We start from the raw sequence: 17,516 nt of genomic DNA on the forward strand, positions 1-17,516 counted from the left end.
AACAAACGAATAAGATTCTAATGACAAAAAGAAGAACAATAAAGAGAACAACGTATCATCCCATTCTAGGCATAGTAGTTGGAAGACTGACTGATCTTCCTGAAGTGATTGGTGGAGGGCTGACACCTACACCTACACTTGCACCGTTGGATTTCCCACTGGGAGTTGCGGTTGGACCTGTAAACTGGAAGGCGCCCATGACTGGACCACCTACACCTGGTTGACCGAGATGACCAAGGTAAGTAGGCATGATCCTTCTTCTTGTCCTTTGTTTTCTCGGTATCATACCATCGGTTCCAGGTGCAGTAGCTGTGTTTAACGCTCTGCTAGCTAATGAAATGGAAGGAGACCTTGATCTGTCCATTGGTGATCTATGTGATAAGACAGAGGAAGGTCTTGATGATCCACCTAACTTAACCCCTCCGCCTAAAACAGTAACGTTTCCTCCATCATATGGTGTGACTGTTGGGGTGGGGATTTGAGTTTGAGAAGGTGTAACTGTGTTCTCTGTTCCGGGAGTGGTTTCATTTCCGGATGTATTGGGCGAAGGTGTCCTACCTCTAGTAGTCAAGTTGTTGAGATTTGGAGGAGTGATCTTCCTAGATCGATCTTTGTCTTTCAGTGATAAAGTCGGGATGGAGAAGGGATCTGCTGATCCAGGTCTGGAAGCAGGAGTAAGTAGTTGAGTATGTCCCGAATTACTGTCTGACACGGAAGAAGTAATTGACGAAGTTGATTCTGAACCTCGGTGAGATCCTCTTGAAGGAGCTTTGGACCGATCTTGGTCATGGCCTTCTCCTTCCGAGTCGGAGTGATTATCTGATTCAGAATGGAAGGAATCACCATAACTCGTTTCTCTTGATCCGGTACTGCTAGTCCATCCCGAGGGTGTTTGGCCCCTTCCGCCATGTCCTGAAGGATGACCAAGACCAAGAGTTGAAAAGGCAGGAAGAAGGTTGTCGTCATTGTCTAAGATAGTTTCGGATGAGTTCTGAGCTGGGGTAGGCGGGATAGCAAATAGTGTGGGCGCAGGACCTGGGGTTGGTGGTCCAGCGGTAGGTGCTCTGATAGGGATCGCGTATGAAGGTCGAGAGGGGGTATGGATAGCTGCATTGGGTATAGCAGTGGAGATGGACGGGGAGAGTGATGAAGATGACTGCCAGATGATTTGTAAGGGTTCTTCATTGAGAGAAAGAAGTGTCAGTCAAGCAGGAGATAATTGTAACTCGCCGTTTCCGATTTCCAGATTGTTTACGAGAAGAAGAATTCGGACTCACCTTTATGCACCTTTGTAGGTTCATAGCCATGATCCTCCCATTCCCAACCGCCCCATCTCCAAGTGACTTGACCTGGATCACACCAACATTGCCATTCTTCACCTCTTTCACCTGATTTCAGACTTGCTATTGACTTTCTCCATTTTGAAACATCGACACCTATTTTATCCGCCGCTTGACAAAGAACTTTGGGTAAACCAATATGTTTCGTGCATATCAAGGATCTATATCCTGAACCTAATTGAGGTCTTGGACCTTCCCAAGATGGTGAAAATATATCAGTGAGTTTTGATATCAATTCATCTCGAAGTGAAAGTAAGATTGAATGTGGATAATATGCTGATAATGGTTGGATTAAATGTAAAACTAAATGAGATAATGCTGTGGGTAATGATAAATCTAGATTGACCGTTGTTTTTGAGTCTACTCGATCAATATCTCGATTCAAGGGTATAGGTGATCGATTTGACGGTAATGGTGAAGGCCCAGATGTCGTTGACATTGTCTCTTGTGAATATGTCGAGTGGCAAGAACAATGTAGGATGATGATATATCAAAAGAACAATGGTAGTAACTAGGTTGACATCTCTCGAGTATGATCGAAGTGATTTTCGACGGTTTATAGAGTGTAAAGCGGAGTCGGTGAAAGTGCGGTTATACGGATTCTATGTCGAGAGAGCTGTTTTGACTAGATCAAGATAAACAAACCGCGGGTTTGCCTTTTCAGAGAGAACACTGAATAGGAAACTATGCAGTACGATGACGGTGGTATTTGAGAGCGAAGTGACTGCGAGAGGAAAATGTGATGGTGTGACTGGAATATGCAATGATGAGGAATGAAGATTGTGAAAGGTGGAATGAGTGGTATCAAAGGAGCAATGGATGATGAGCAACGGTGCAAACGCATTGGCATGGTCTCAGAGGAAACCACAAAACAAGTATACGAGTATGTACTATGTGAAAAGATCCGGCGAAATTACTGAAAAGGGTAAATCTGTTCATGTCACGTGATTCAGTGATTTCCGGGATCACTAGCTGTACATGTATGAACGCGAGAGGATTCTAGTCGAAACTCAATCGAATGTATATGCATAACAGCCTAGATGACCTTCCAGTGTTTCGGTGCCGAACTGGGTGTATGCATGAGAGAAGGTTGCAATGAACATCTCATATGCATGATGCGATGCATGGAAGGATATCTGACGGTATACAACTGTTGATGATCGTGGGTTCTACTGTATTTATACATATATAATAGGTAAGTTAACAATACAACCGGGTGACTAACCATTTTTTCTAAACTTTTATGATAAGCCCAATAGGCCAGCTACACCTCCTATTTCGACTTCTGCTTTGACTTCTTTACCTGTTTTGTGAGCTATAATGATCGCTAAGAGGTGTTTACACTGGTGAACCGCGTCAGATCATGGCTTACATGAGACATGTAATGGAGATTGTGATTTACTAATATGGTCCTCTCACCAGCTAAACAACCGTATCCCCATCCTGCACAAGGACAATACATCTTTTTCAGTTCCTTAGCTAACTTTATCACTCTGCCTTTTCGACATGTCTCTTCCTTCTTTGTCGACGGTATTGGATCTTCTTCATCCTTGATGGGCCGTGGCAAATCATTATGATTAGAAGGGGAATATAAGAGAGGTTCGAAAGCTTGTGAAGGTGGTGGGGAAGGTGTGTGGGGTATTTCATCCTCGTTGTCGTGTTCGTTTACATGGTCTTTATCGCGCGTCGACGCAGGAGAAGAAGGGAATTCTGGTGGAGGAGGAAGCGTTGTTGGAGTTATAGGCAAAGGAGATGGAGGATCGATGTGTATGGTGTAATTCTTTCCTGTTGAGGATGATACCTAAGAGGAACATGGCATCTATCAGCTTCTCACGGTATGTAACGCAGAAAGGAGGAAGGAATAAAACTGCATCATCCCTATATATAAGATCAACTCACTTGATAGATATACCGATCAGACGGAAGAGATACTCTGACGACTATTTGATGGGACAGTATGGGACAGTATATCAGTGCGTAATCATTTGCGTGTAGTAAAACCTCCTCTCTGCTCCTCAGCTATGGAAAGATATAGATATCATGAGAATTGTTCAACTCACCTTCTCGCTTATCGACCAGCTGCAAAGCTGACATCAACATCGGACCAAACACCGCATGTAATTGGAGGAGAAGTGTATCTTGGACTGATAAGCATATGTTAGCTTTTATGATTCCCGCAGACTGGAAATCTCAAATAGCTGGAAGAGCTGTTATGCACTCACTTGGTAAAGTAGGAGGAAGAGAGTCGATCAATGTTGCCATGAGAATGAGGAAAGATATTGATGTCTCTTGCATCATGAGTCCTTGATCGAGTCTGCAGTTACGGTGAATGTGTTCTGCCTCATTCTAGGTCTGTACTGGTTGACTGCAAATGAAGGTCAAACTTGAACAACCGCTTACACCGTCTACTACACTACTGTCATCCTTGTGTTCGTCGTTAATGCTTCTGTTGTTCTTCCCCCCCCCCACCATACCCCGCATTATTCCCACGTGGTATTTCCCCCTTTTTGATCTAACAGCCACGTTGCCACCCATCATCAACCTCACACTAACTTGTGAATGGTGAATGCATGTTCACGACTTCTTCGATAAATCTAGACGTTACTTACTTCTCCCTCCCTGTTCCCCCAATCTGCACCTTGATATAAGCTTTTCGAATTTAACATACGACCCCTAAGCCACCAGAAATCAATCTCACCAATCTCGAAATAGATCAACCAAATTTAGATCTCACTGGAATAACCAACCTTTCCTCATTTGCCAATAGTGATATCAAAACGAATACCTTGACCTTGATCCCAACCATCCATTCAATTTGAAGGGACTTCATCTTTGAATTGGCTTCTTTGACATCAGGCTTGATTATAGAGAATCACCTGCTTTACTATCTCCTATCACCTCACGTACTCCCTGTATTGTATCACCTTTCCCCTTAGCTTTGTCTATCCGTCATCCTCTTCTTATCATTCGATAGTTTGATAAGTCTATATCTTCAACAACATGAACAGAGTAAGTCACAGCTATCGATAGTAAGATAACTAGGTCCTAGCTGATTGTTCCGTTCCGTTCAGATATTTGGAAGTAATAAAGCCAAGCCCAAGCCAAATTTGAACGATGCTATACAGTCGGTAAGTTTGTCTCGTTATAAGTCTTATTCTTCCTCATTCCCCTATGGAGAATTCCACTACTGATTTCGCCGCTGTATCTGCTGATTCAAAAGAGTCAAAGCTGATCCATTTACCTCGGCTATAGACCGATACACGTATGGGCTCGATTGAGGTCAAGGTAAAGAAGCTAGATGCGGAATTAGGTGTATTTAAAGGTCAAATGGCGAAGATGAGAGAAGGTCCTGGTAAGGTGAGTCAACATTTCTGCGAAGATTGAGCTTCACTATTCCCCGAGGCAATTGGAAGCTATGCTAACGAAATCTTGTCTTGTCTTGCTTACTTCCATATTTGTCAATCTCGCTCCATGCCGTATTCTCTTCCATATCAAAAACCTTCGTCGATGCATGTTTCCCTCATCTAGGCAGCAGTCCAACAACGAGCTCTCCGGGTGTTGAAGCAAAAGAGAATGTATGAAGGTCAATTACTTCAACTACAACAACAATCGTACAACATGGAACAAGCAGCTATGACGACTGAGAATTTGAAAAATACTGTGAGTATTCATACCTGCTTTTCACCCGATCGACATCACATCGAGCACGTCGGATTGGCTAATACTCCCTTGTGTAGATGGCTACGGTGGATGCTATGAAGATAGCGAATAAAGAGATGAAGAAGCAATACAAAGGAATAGATATTGATAAGATCGAAGTCAGTCATTTCAGCTAGTCAATGCCCTCTCAATCGAAATATAGCTGATGTGCATTTACAGAGCATACATTATGATATGGAAGATCTGATCGAACAAGCGAATGATATACAAGAATCTCTGGGAAGAAGTTATGGTGTTCCTGATGAAGTTGATGAAGCGGATTTGCAAGCTGGTATGTTGTTCATTCATTTTTCTTATCCAGGTAAGAATCCTAATTGACGTATAATGGATTTCAGAGTTAGACGCATTGGGACTTGATGATGACCCTATAGGAGAAAATGAAACTCCATCATATCTACAAGACTCGACAGCTTTACCTGATTTCGTAGATACCGCTCCACTCGAAGAATTGGTAAGTTTACCTTAGGTTTGACACGATCTCGAATTCGGAAGGGAGAGGCTGATGATACTTTGTAGGGCCAATCTAATGCACCTACAGCTGAAGTGGCAAGGTAGACTGGGCAAAGTAACTTTTTAGGGGATCAGAAAGAAACAGAATTTCCTTGTAGGTGTTTAGATGACTTGAAATTTGAAGGGAGAGAAGTTGGAATGAGGGCATCGAGGTGATACATGTACAATTATAGATTATCTATTCTATCGGTTCAATCCTATGTGATGTTTGTATAATGAGTATAATGAGCGAGGTCAATTGCATTCGTTCTGGGATCCGACCTAGTCCCGTCTTTCAATTTCTGACCACTGGTACAGCTTGACCTGGAAGTAAAACCTGCCGTTGAAGTGAAGAAGGTATCTATAGCCGAGCACGGCGCATTGGCTGCCTCTAGTGAAACGCACCAAGGTGAAGGAAGTGTGACCACACCGTTTTGGCAGAGTAGCGAAGAAGGTTTGTCCTTCTTTCTCTGCTGAAAGCCTTCTTGGGCTATGAAACACGATACAGGCGATATCCAACAAAGATTTCCCGTTCTCAAGATGCAGTTGACCAAGTTGTATGAAGCTCGCTTTAGGTTTAAAATCTTAATTGACGAGTATCAACACCTTTCATAGGACCTTCTATACCTTGCACCACACCTTGTCTATCTCCATTACTATCAAATTGTTGATTGGTAGATGGAGCAGCACCACTTGCCCCTGATCCAGGAATCGCTTCTACAATGTGTGCAACTTGTAATCTTGGTCTTTGACCTAAACTTGAACAGAGTAACTTATACCTCGCTCGAATATTGGATAATAATCCCGCTAAATCGAGTGGTGCAGAGCTACTTTCAACTGGCAGTGAGGACGAGGAGGAATTGGGTATGGGTATGGGTGTCGAAGAGGGATTTTCGATTGGGAATGTCTCGATTAATGATAAGAGTATTTGAGCGTGATTTAACGCTCTACATAGGTAGGCTGATGTTAGCACTTGCATGATTAAATATGACGGCAGAACGAAAAAAACATGAGGCAGTGGTCTATAGCATTCCAGTGCTTCATGACGCCTTGCGATCCACAGTGCCAGGACACAGGACGTTTTTACTCACCTCGCATCTTTCCCTTTCCTACCTTCTTTCTCCTTATTCCCATTCCCGTTCCCATTCAGAAGGGACACATAAACATTTGCCCAACCTTGATAGTATCCAACTTCTTCCCATAATTCCCATGCTTTCTCTCTACCCAATTCCCTACCTTCGAACAAACCATGAAGTTTCCCGTGAGCGTAACCGGATTCATATCCCTCTTTGTAAAATCTAACCGACAAAAAGTATCATGAGCTCTACAACATGGGATAGTATAAATCGGATTGACAAGAGACACCCCAGCAAATCGACTTGTCATGGAAGTAAATCAAGAAGGCCGGATCATATGATCACTCACTTAGATTCCATATTGGTTATTTCTTCCAAAACATCTTCGTTGTCGGAATAAGGGTTCATGTCGAGTCCAACCATATGAGTAGACATGTTGAGTTTCGTAAGGTAGGCAGATTACGGCGAAGCAGAGCAGTGGACCTGTAGGTCGTGAATGATATCAAAGGATATTTAGAGGACTTCTTTATGCAGATCGCAATGCAAAAGTACGATGTAAAAAGTCACAGTTGGAAATATCCTCAGGAAATTTACGAAACTCGAGATGACTAAAAAGTGGAGGTCCGAGCGAAGCGCTACGTTACAATTACATTTGCCTCATTACATATACATTTTACAATGAAAAAGGCAAAGAACGTTTTTGACCATACAGTGAATTTGGATCATTGGCATACATGCAAGGCATAGGGTTTACGTGATTTTTGGTCTGTGTATATGAAGTGGCAGCTTAATCAACAGGTAATGGGAATGGGAAAGGGGGAACGGGACGTAATAGCTCTATCTATATTTTGGACGAAATTACCTTAGTCAATTTGGAATCAAGCTTGTCCTTCTTCTTCTCTATCAACCTTTCCTACTTCGTTCAACTTTTTGCACCCTCCACACCAATGCATCTTGCAGTACTTTGCTTTCCAACAAGGTCTGGGACCGGTTGAATCCTTACATCTCTGGGACACGATTGGGGGCACTTCCGGTTCGTGGGGACAGGGAATGACAGCATAAGGATCATTCTTGTCGTTGGGAGTGATAGAAGGGTGCTGATGGGCCAAGACGAAGCCTCGGCACCCAGAAGGAGAGAATGGTGAAGCTGGAGTAGGTGGGATTGACGTATCTGATGACATTTGATTGATGGCAGATAAAATATTGGATTAGTTATTAGATGGGAAATGATAGATTGGTTTCAAGGCTCTTTAGTCAGAAGTGATTTTTCGATCAGAGTCGATTTTAAGTTGTATCTTGTTAAGTCGATGAAGGAAGATGCAACGATGATCAATTTTATATTGGCGATTATATACATGTGGATACGAGTATAGTTTGTAGTAGTCGATACCTGGGAAGAAGGCGTATAGAAAGGATAGAACCGAAAAAAGCAGGATAGAGGTTTGTGACGTGTACGACGCAAGTCGATCTGAAAGGACGAATTTCCGATACGGCAATGATAGTAAAGGAGGTATACGGTTGAACGTTAAACAGTCAACTTTTACAAAGGATCTTGGTGCGGCACTTTCGTCATAGATTAGAATGTAAGGAGATCCAGTGGTTTGGCTAAGAGTTCCTCCTTTCGTAAAATCGATACAAGTTGAACCAGTTTCAGTATATCGATCCGGGTTGGCGCTCGGTCTGATTCATCCTTGGATAGAACTTGAGCGGTATCCTGATGGGAAGTGGATTCACAAAGTATGAAACATTTCGTTGAGACGACGTCGTCCATTAGGCATTGTTCACTGGTGAAGTTTCGCAAATCGATGATTAGGCCACCCATTTGCTTTACTATCCTCATGACAGCCTCTTCAGCCGAAGAGAGGTCTCGATCAAAGGTGACTTTGATTTTGGTCATACATCTTGACGATCTACAGGAACAACGTCAATCAATATGAATTATCACTTAAGAATCCGTGGAGCTCACTGATTCTCCAGCTCTTCCAGAACTATATCCAGTAATGTAACGAGAATCTGACTAGCATCTGTCATGCTCTTCTCATCGTTTGGAGAAGTGCTGGATGAAGCTCTGTGTATGTCGGTACTTGACGGACGATAGAGGATCAATTCATTCATCGTTGGAATTACATCTTGTGTGGGTGATGTTGAAGGTGACGTTTCTGTAGAGTCGCGCGCAGAAACCGATCTTCCATGTTGCTCGACAATGACTGGTAGAGGGTATAGTTCTTTGTTTTGGAATCTACCTTGATTCGTGTGCCGAACATCGGGTACTGGAGAATTGACGCTGTTCGGATCGAGTGACGATGAAGACAGAAGGGGATTGTTTGTGGAAGGCGGTTTCTGTAGTTTAGGAGTGATTTTGTCCATGGCTATTTTGAATGCTAAAGGTCGACGAGGATTCGAGGGAAGCCCATTATTTGTTGGTGGTAGCCACGAAGGGTCGACTGCAAGCTTCAACACAACATACTTGAATTACCAAGTATGCTTGCCTTCTGCTTGCCAGCCAGCTATCATAATCTCACGTCAGCTCAAAGCCCTACAAGTTGTGCGGCCACGTACAAGAAAGATACTCAGACCAAATTTTTTGAGCCTTGACATTGCCCTGAAGCTGAGCAATGCTCCTTACTGGACCCAGAGTCGCTTTGATAGTATTAGCAAGAGAATGAAGACTTGAAATTTCTGTTAGCTTGGTCAGAATGCCTAGTGCAGCAGATTACAATTCATGTTTTGGTGTACTTACGCCTGGATTCTCAGCGTTGCAGCTCTCAAAGTCTTCGGCCAATGATCCCGCTGTACGAGTCTACCTTTGTCACCCATAAGTACTCGTTTGCACTTAATCATCAATACCGTCCAATCGGTGTCTTTCAAGATATCCAAACAGATCTTCTGTTCACTCCTAATCATAGATGGGTCATCCAACAACAGTTTCTTAGCATCTGCAGGGAAGAAAATTTGCTGATAAGCTTTATCTGAGATGATAGTATCCAAAAGAGTACAGGTCTGAGTTTCTGTCCAGCTATAGAATGAATATTAGTGCCATTCAGATAGTTCGAGGTATTGAGACTGACACGTGAGTTGGTGAGGTATTTATTGGATGGCCTTTAGGTCCCATTGTACGTTATAATGTACGGCGTAAGATTTGACGAGTATATTAGCTCTTATAGGAACAAGATGAAAGAAGAAAGAGTCATATGAGGTGGATGAGGATTGGTATGTCGTGGTGATGTTTACAGTGTGTGTGTTGATCGCGTAGGACTTTTTGATGGTGAGCAAAGATCAGTGCTTGACCACGGGCGTGTCATACAATCCCTGAAATTGACCATATCAGAACTTCGTCGTGAAGGAATTTCGCATGGTTCCGTCCGAATGATGCATGATAACAATAGGGAACTACACGGAGAGATGCCAAGAGGGTATATTCTACATTATGTATAGGGAATCTGTATATGAGCTCATTATTCGAGTTCGTTAGTGGCGTCAGAGCGTTTGACATATACATTGCAAGATCTAGAGTTGTGCTTGACGGTAATTTGTGGGACGTATCTGATCGATGGTGAGCTTGTAAACCTATGAGCTGATTGCTAATGACCCAATTCCTTCGTTCTGAGATCCATGATGATTTCCATAAATCCTTCCAAGGTGAGCCTTTGCTCAAATATTCCTTGACCTTCTCCGTCGGTGATATTGTTCGGATCGTGGAGGATATACCTCGTTCTTGATCTGCTCATGTCGTTTGAACAAGTAATTACCCTTCCACCCATCAATTCTATCAAGTCCACCAAAGCTTTTCTGAAAGGTAACAAAGACAATTCAATAACTACTTCGATATTGGACAGACACCGAGATTGGTTTTTTCTCAATTCATTGAGTAACATCCTTATCATCGGACTGACAGTTGTGACCGTTGCCGCGTGAACTTCACGAAGAGGCATTGGTGGGAGCTTGTTCAATGGGTTGTTGAGTGCCGAAGAAGGCGAAGTTGGAGTAGAGGTCTGGGGAACAGCATGGAAGAGCGAATTTTGATTTATGGAATTCGTCGTTTCAGCGGTATATGTCGTGGGTAGAGGCGGGGTTGGAGGACGTTGTGTACTGGATTCATGTGGAGGAGAAAGATGTTGATCAGACGGATTATCGATGATTTCCCATGACTCATCACTTCTTTCGTCCACTCGTTCCTTTGACTGATTCCGATTACAGTGTTCCTCATGATCCGCATCTTTCAAACTTTCATCTGGATCTAAATCCATATCTTCATGCTCATCTTCCAATTCTAATCCGTCCACTTCTTCAATCTCCGTGACCAATTCCCTATCGACAGAGTAGCGATTACTTGTGATTTCGTCAATCTCATTTCCAATGATCAGCGGTATAGCGTTATCATCTTCTATGATTTCTATTGGCGCATGATAATTATTCGCTTCTTTGGGAGAAGTAACGTCAATTGGATAATCTGGGAAAGATCCATCTGTAATGATCAAAGGTGAATATCTGATTTCGTCTCTACGTAATCCGTCTTCGTCCTCTTGTTCTCTCCTTGGTTCTATCATCATTGGGGGTCGTGCAGGAGGTTTCGGAGGTAAGGGCATTCCAAGTCTTTCATGTAGGACATCTAATCGATATGATCTAATGTTTGGGTCATGGAACATGTTTTCGTTGAAATGCGGTGAGATTGCTCTCGATCTCGTAGTCACAGCTGTGTTTGCAGGTCTATGGGGAACTGTACTCGTAGTCGTAGTGTTGGTCGTGGAAGACTGTATCCTCGTCGCGTCTGGAAGAGGCGGTGTAGGTGGTCTTGAAGAACTTTCAGAATCCGTATCACCATCTGGCAGAGGTAGAGGTACGTATTGCGAGGTCAATTTCCTTATAGCAGCTAAATTCTCAGATTCGTTGAATGGTCTATTTGATGAGTACGGTATAGCGCGCGAGCGAGTGATGACACTGGAAGACATTATTTGATGGTTACGAGGTTCTGGTATATCTGAATCCGGACGAGAAGATGCGGAACTCGAAGCTGACGATCGACGTCCACGTTGAACAACAGATAAAGGTTGGGTATCCGTCTGGTTATCGGAATCAGAGTCGGAATCGGATGAAATGTAAATGACATCAGGAGCTCTTTCTCCAACTCTTTCAGATAAACGTCGATATTGTGGATCTTCACGGCTCGAAAGGGTAATCCTGGCCCTCTTGGAATGTCGAATAGCCGATGAGCTGGTCGGGGTAGGATAGGAAGTGGATTGAGACGGATAGGATCTCCTTTTGGAAGTCGAAGCTGGTCTAGAAGGATAGGATATATTGGATGGATTGGATGTTGATCTGCAAGGTGTCGATAATGGTCTTTCAAGTGGGGATGCTTGGGGAAATCTAGGAATCATTGTTGTATGTTTGTAGGGTTGTGGATTTGATATGTTGGGTCGAGACAAAGAGGAAGAAGAACAGGATGAAGTGATTTCACGTAAAGGTTCGTCGTTATTTCTGGTATTGCGAGAATGGGAAGAACCACTTTCTGGAGTAGTGGTATATTCTTGAGACGATTGATTAGACATTGACAGTTGATGGGTATTGATCCAGCTCGGATCTCTCATTGACTTCAAGTTCACATAGTCAAAATACCATGTATACATACCCCGATTTCGCCAGTCCTCTGCAGAGTGAGATACAGACATTGTAAGCAATCTCACAAATAGATACTGTACTACAGTTTAGGGGAGTATCAGAAACGTTGCAAAACTTACCCCATTGCAAGAGGGCGCCATCTTTCAATTCTCTAGCAGATCTAACAGGTCCAAGAATTCTTTTTATACCAATGACTTCGTCTTGAATCCTGAAACCATCAAATATCATGGCCGCACTTTAGCTCTAGACATAATCTTGAGTCAAGCTGTATATGATTTTCCTTTATGAATGCAGGTGAAAGCAGAAGGTTGAATGTAGTAGCTTACCATTTGAATCTATTTCCTACTGGATTATTTCTTTCTACCCAATGATCTCCAGAGATCCATCTACCTCTTTCTTTGATGATCAACCTATTGCTGTCCATCCATCTGAACCACTCTGTCCCTCTCAAAACTTCGATGCACAATTCTCTTTCTAATTGATATCTGATTGAATCAGTTCGATATCCAACAGGAGGAAAGAAGGCATCTCTATACGTTGAACTGGACGATATGACTTGTAGTAGTTGACGAGTCTCAGAATCGGTCCATCTGCAAATCCCCCAAAGATGTCAATCCCTTCTCATGTGCATTATACTAATAGGAATGGAAAATGAAGAGGGAGAAGAGGACGAACCTATGTGTAGGAGGTCTAAAACCGTTTCGTCGAGTCATACTGAATTGGCGTTAGTCTTGTATCCATCATTATACTAGTCTAATACTCGTCTTCATTGTTTGAATCGCTCACGACGGCAGCTGCATAATCAAGACAATGAGATGGGCGAGAAATCAGATAAAAATCATGATCACTATCCGCTCGCCTGAGTAATAAACAGGCACGTCTCGACATGGGCTTAAGCTTAAACAGGATGAAAACAGATTCGAGTGGAGGTAAAAGCTTAAGCTTTTCATGAGTTATTGCGATATCGCATCAAGCAAGCAGCGAAGCGAGTCATTCAGAGGGGAAAGGGCAATGGCAAAGACAGAGCACAGCGCTGTATAGCTTGAGAGTGGATGCCCAAATACAGGGAACCAAGATATAAAATTGCAGCACAATCGTTTTCTCTCGCAAAAAGGCGTATTAACAGTAATCTGCATGCTTATTGTCATGAATATCCGAACCGACTCTCCTATAACGGAATCTCCCTTTGAATAAAATCCCCATTGCTCCCAATACCTCTCATACCTAAGCCTCGACTTTAGACTTGTAGTAGCTCTTGGCAGCCGCGATAGCTTCAGTGACCTTGTCGACTTCACTTCCCACACCTGTAGCAGAGTCGTCTCGACCACCGCCCTATATTGTACGTTCCAAGTCAGCGATTATTCCTCGGTATAGTGCTGCGATCTTGTCACGGCATACTGATGGGAGCCAGGGAAGAATGCAAGTAGAAAAGGCAGAAGGAAGCCAAGTGAGACACATCATGAAGGTAGGTTGAGGCGAAACGGTAGACGGCGTTGAATGGTGTACAAGAAGTAGCAAAGAATATCAACTCACCTTTCCTCCAAGTACTTTACTGACTTCACCCAACCAAGTCTTTGCGTCGATAACTTTTCTATCCAACACTTCCTTGGGGAGGAAGTTGGTATGTGCGATTTTACCAGTTTCTGTATCTGTGGAGAACACGTAAATGGCTTTTGAGAGTGATTTGGCAGTGGCCACAGCGGCGGCCAGTGTCTACGAATCGGATTTGATCAGCCAATGAGATATAACCTGAGAAAGTGAAAGGAAGATTACTTACTTTGGCATTACCGCCAGCGACTTCGAATTCCCCAACATATACATTTTCATTAGGGTTCTCCTCGAAATGTGCCTTGACGGTATCTTGGATGACTTTTGAGTCAGCAGTAGTCTTAGCTTTGGCAGCAGCGACCAATTCGGATTGCATTTTGTCGAAGCTTGACTTGAGAGATGCTTTTTTGATGAGAGAGATACCACTTTGACCAAGCTCCTAGGACAGGGGAATATTATCAGTTCCAGTCACCGACACTTCTTGCATAGAATTGTAACTCACAACTGGGAACGGTTTCATAGCGATTTCCTTCTCTTTTCCTTGCAATTCTCCGATCTTGTTTAATCTTCTTTCGAATTCAGCAGCTTTTCGTGACACTTCATGAGCTTCATGCCCTGTGACGGCGACTATACGTCTGATACCTTTTGCGATGGAAGATTCTTCGGTGATAACAAAGTCCTTGATGTCGTCTGTCTTGGCGACATGAGTACCACCGCAGAACTCGATACTCGTTCCTCGCCATTTGGTGCTCTCGATATTTTGAGCAATTTCCTCCAGCGGGTAACCGAGAGAGACAACTCGTACAGGGTCAGGATAAGCTTCACCAAAAACAGCTCGAAGACCGGGAATCTTAAATGCCTCAGCAAGAGGCATTTCTTTGGCGTAAACTGTTGCGGCTTTTTTGATCCATTCGTTGGAGATGGCTTCGATCTTGACAAGCTCTGGAACAGTGATGGATTTACCATGAGAGAAATCGAATCGGAGTTTGGAGGGGGCGACGAGGGAACCTTTCTGATCGATGTGTTCACCAAGTGTCTCTCGAAGAGCGAAATTGAGAATGTGGGTTCCGGTGTGATTATTTCTGATTGGCCATCGTCGGAGCTACGGCAAGTGTCAGCGGCTCTGTAGGAAAAGTGATCCCTGACAAAAATGGGAGGACGCGTTCCACTCACCTCATCGTATGTACAGATGACCTCGTCTCCTACCTTGATCTCACCTTCTTCCATTTGACCGATGTGCAATACATATCCGTTGTACACTTGGACATCTTCGACTTTGAACTCCGCTTTCCCGTCAATGGCAATTACACCAGTATCATATTCTTGACCACCAGATTCAGCATAGAAGTTTGTTTTATCAAGTAATACACCGAAAGGGGCGTTGGGAGGAAGTTCGGAAGTGGATGAGTAGAATTTTGAGGAATGGTAGATGGATTTGACAGTAGCCTTGATGTCGTCGAGTTCTAGTATCATATTAACGTCAGAAGAAGACACAGAGGGGGGCAGAACAAGCCGTATAAGGTTTGATAATACATCTCGGGGCCGCTCAATCACTCACGATATTTGGACGAATCATCAGTTTTTGGAACTTGATCATTTGCTTCCAAAGCACCCAAATCATGTACGTCTAACTTGACAGTACCAGCAACGCCTTTATCTTTTCCACCAGCTTTTGAAGCTTCAAGAGACTCTAATCTAGCTTTCTCGAAAGCTTCCTGATCAATCTTCAATCCTCTCTCTTCAGCCATGATTTGAGTCAAATCAACTGGGAACCCATATGTGTCATATAATCTCCAAATATCTTTTCCACCGAGCACATCCCTCTTCTCCTCCAATGCGGCACTGGCATATTTGTTGAACAAGGCCTCTCCTCTAGTGAGAGTTCGAGCGAATGAAGCTTCTTCTTCGTTGAGAATTTCCACAAGCTCAGGTATTTTCTTGGTGACCTCGGGGAAAATGGGTTTCTGGTGACGGCAATGCTTATTAGCTCAGACAAGTAAGCAACAAAAACGATCTGACTTACCAGTGTCTCGACGGTGACTGGAACAAGGGATGAGAAGAAACTGCCGATCTTTACGTTCAATTTGTTACTAGCATATCTAACACCTCTTCTCAAGATCCGTCGAAGCACATATCCTCGCCCATCTTTGTCTGGTATACCACCATCAGAAATGGCGATAGTCAAAGTTCTAATATGATCAGCGATGACTCGATACGCGGTATCGACACCATCGGTATCTTCGTCACCAAGTTTTCCTTGATATGGTCTAGCACCCGTGAGTTCTTGGATTTTGGCGAAGATGGGGGTGAAGACATCGGTGTCATAGTTTGACGAGACGTTATGGAGGACTGATACTAATCGTTCGAAACCCATACCGGTGTCGACGTGCTTGGCGGGAAGTGAACGTAATTCACCAGACGTTTCTCGGTTGTATTGGATGAAAACGTTGTTCCATATCTCGAGGACATTTGGGTCATCAGCATTGACGAGTTCTGGTACTTCTCGACCACCGATTCGGTCAAAGTGGATTTCACTACAAACTTATAAGTATTATTGCTACGGCAGTCGCGATATTGCTCACCTGCATGGTCCACATGGTCCAGTTGCACCCATTTCTGCAGTTTGTCAGCTGATTGCATATTCAGATTACCACGCAAAGCAGCTCACCCCAGAAGTTGTCCTTGGCGTTACCGGGCAAAATATGGCTTTCAGCTACACCAAGATCTCTCCATAGTTGTCTATGGTGTTATAGCTTCAGCTAAGAACAAGTAAAAGCCGCCAAGCTACAGCACTTACTGAGCCTCAGTATCCGGTTCTAATCCTTGCTTAGCATCACCTTCAAAGTAGGTGACGTATAATCGATCTTTGGGTAGACCATACACTCGAGTCAAGAGATCCCAAGCCATGGTCAAAGCACCAATCTACAATGAAGCGAAGCATAAGCTACTGAATCACCTCGTCAATTTGACTACTCACCTTGAAGTAGTTGCCAAATGACCAGTTACCCAGCATTTCAAAGAAGGTGTGGTGGTAGGTGTCCTTTCCAACATCATCAAGATCTGTAGCGATGAGTATATGAGCGTTGGTTCCTTTGCACAAGAAATACAAGAGAGCCTGTATATCAGCCGAATTGGTCTTCCTAACTCACCGTTGTGTTTACCGCCCGCTCTGATACATTTCTGACTGTTGACAGCTCTGATGAGTTTGGAAAGATCGGATTTGGGATCGGCAGTACCGAGGAAGAGAGGTTTATATTGGTTCATACCCTGTAAATTTGACATGAAATGAGTTTCCTCCTGAAACAACCTGGCACGATACGAATGATAAACCTACAGCGTTGGCGAAAAGAAGGGTATCATCATCAAAAGGAATTACACCACTTGAAGGCCAAAAAGTATGTTCGAAACCTGGCTGCTTGACGAAGTAGTCGATGAAGGTCTGCCTGACTTTAGCAGCCGGCCACTCCGAAGGTACAGGCCATGGATGAGGGGCGGAAGTGGGTACGTTAGGTTTCGATTCAGCAGCTGACATTGTTGATTTGAATCGATAAGAACTAGGTCGAAATGAAGGAATAAGTTTAGAGCGTAAACGAGGTAATAAGTTCACGCCAAAAGGCATATAAAAACTGCTCTGCAGGATGTAGACTCGTCGCAATCAGCTACGGGTCAAAGCGAGTCGAGTCGATAGATTGATTACGCTTGTGAAGGGTGGAATCTGTTTCAAAGG

General features: G+C 43.5%; 7 protein-coding genes across 7 annotated transcripts; 1 reads left to right on the top strand and 6 right to left on the bottom strand.

The window, feature by feature from the left end:
- Positions 1 to 55: 55 nt before the first annotated feature.
- On the bottom strand, positions 56 to 1,779 carry IL334_005994 (uncharacterized protein; the record flags this gene model as incomplete). Its single annotated transcript, XM_062937700.1, has 2 exons — positions 56 to 1,179; positions 1,278 to 1,779. The coding sequence occupies 2 exons, from the start codon at positions 1,777 to 1,779 to the stop codon at positions 56 to 58; spliced, it is 1,626 nt and encodes a 541-aa protein (XP_062793751.1).
- An 802-nt stretch (positions 1,780 to 2,581) lies between these two features.
- IL334_005995 (uncharacterized protein) lies at positions 2,582 to 3,635 on the bottom strand (the record flags this gene model as incomplete). The annotated part of the gene is made up of 5 exons (XM_062937701.1): positions 2,582 to 2,683; positions 2,743 to 3,141; positions 3,240 to 3,280; positions 3,401 to 3,484; positions 3,563 to 3,635. 5 exons carry the CDS (start codon positions 3,633 to 3,635, stop codon positions 2,582 to 2,584), a joined length of 699 nt encoding a protein of 232 aa, XP_062793752.1.
- A 705-nt stretch (positions 3,636 to 4,340) lies between these two features.
- IL334_005996 (uncharacterized protein) lies at positions 4,341 to 5,615 on the top strand (the record flags this gene model as incomplete). Its single annotated transcript, XM_062937702.1, has 8 exons — positions 4,341 to 4,349; positions 4,412 to 4,468; positions 4,593 to 4,697; positions 4,869 to 5,000; positions 5,078 to 5,158; positions 5,220 to 5,331; positions 5,396 to 5,511; positions 5,577 to 5,615. The coding sequence occupies 8 exons, from the start codon at positions 4,341 to 4,343 to the stop codon at positions 5,613 to 5,615; spliced, it is 651 nt and encodes a 216-aa protein (XP_062793753.1).
- A 511-nt stretch (positions 5,616 to 6,126) lies between these two features.
- Positions 6,127 to 7,033, bottom strand: IL334_005997 (uncharacterized protein; the record flags this gene model as incomplete). Its single annotated transcript, XM_062937703.1, has 3 exons — positions 6,127 to 6,496; positions 6,641 to 6,847; positions 6,975 to 7,033. 3 exons carry the CDS (start codon positions 7,031 to 7,033, stop codon positions 6,127 to 6,129), a joined length of 636 nt encoding a protein of 211 aa, XP_062793754.1.
- A 1,168-nt stretch (positions 7,034 to 8,201) lies between these two features.
- On the bottom strand, positions 8,202 to 9,737 carry IL334_005998 (uncharacterized protein; the record flags this gene model as incomplete). The annotated part of the gene is made up of 5 exons (XM_062937704.1): positions 8,202 to 8,535; positions 8,592 to 9,069; positions 9,185 to 9,294; positions 9,366 to 9,641; positions 9,694 to 9,737. The coding sequence occupies 5 exons, from the start codon at positions 9,735 to 9,737 to the stop codon at positions 8,202 to 8,204; spliced, it is 1,242 nt and encodes a 413-aa protein (XP_062793755.1).
- Positions 9,738 to 10,206: 469 nt separating this feature from the next.
- IL334_005999 (uncharacterized protein) lies at positions 10,207 to 12,954 on the bottom strand (the record flags this gene model as incomplete). Its single annotated transcript, XM_062937705.1, has 4 exons — positions 10,207 to 12,269; positions 12,361 to 12,449; positions 12,568 to 12,831; positions 12,917 to 12,954. The coding sequence occupies 4 exons, from the start codon at positions 12,952 to 12,954 to the stop codon at positions 10,207 to 10,209; spliced, it is 2,454 nt and encodes an 817-aa protein (XP_062793756.1).
- A 511-nt stretch (positions 12,955 to 13,465) lies between these two features.
- IL334_006000 (alanine-tRNA ligase) lies at positions 13,466 to 17,321 on the bottom strand (the record flags this gene model as incomplete). Its single annotated transcript, XM_062937706.1, has 13 exons — positions 13,466 to 13,573; positions 13,775 to 13,954; positions 14,019 to 14,228; positions 14,292 to 14,891; positions 14,963 to 15,252; positions 15,348 to 15,753; positions 15,813 to 16,323; positions 16,372 to 16,405; positions 16,458 to 16,528; positions 16,587 to 16,711; positions 16,767 to 16,849; positions 16,939 to 17,056; positions 17,124 to 17,321. 13 exons carry the CDS (start codon positions 17,319 to 17,321, stop codon positions 13,466 to 13,468), a joined length of 2,934 nt encoding a protein of 977 aa, XP_062793757.1.
- Positions 17,322 to 17,516: the final 195 nt, after the last annotated feature.

The sequence above is a fragment of the Kwoniella shivajii genome, chromosome 8, assembly GCF_035658355.1.
Source record: "Kwoniella shivajii chromosome 8, complete sequence".
Taxonomy (NCBI): Eukaryota; Fungi; Basidiomycota; class Tremellomycetes; order Tremellales; family Cryptococcaceae; genus Kwoniella; species Kwoniella shivajii.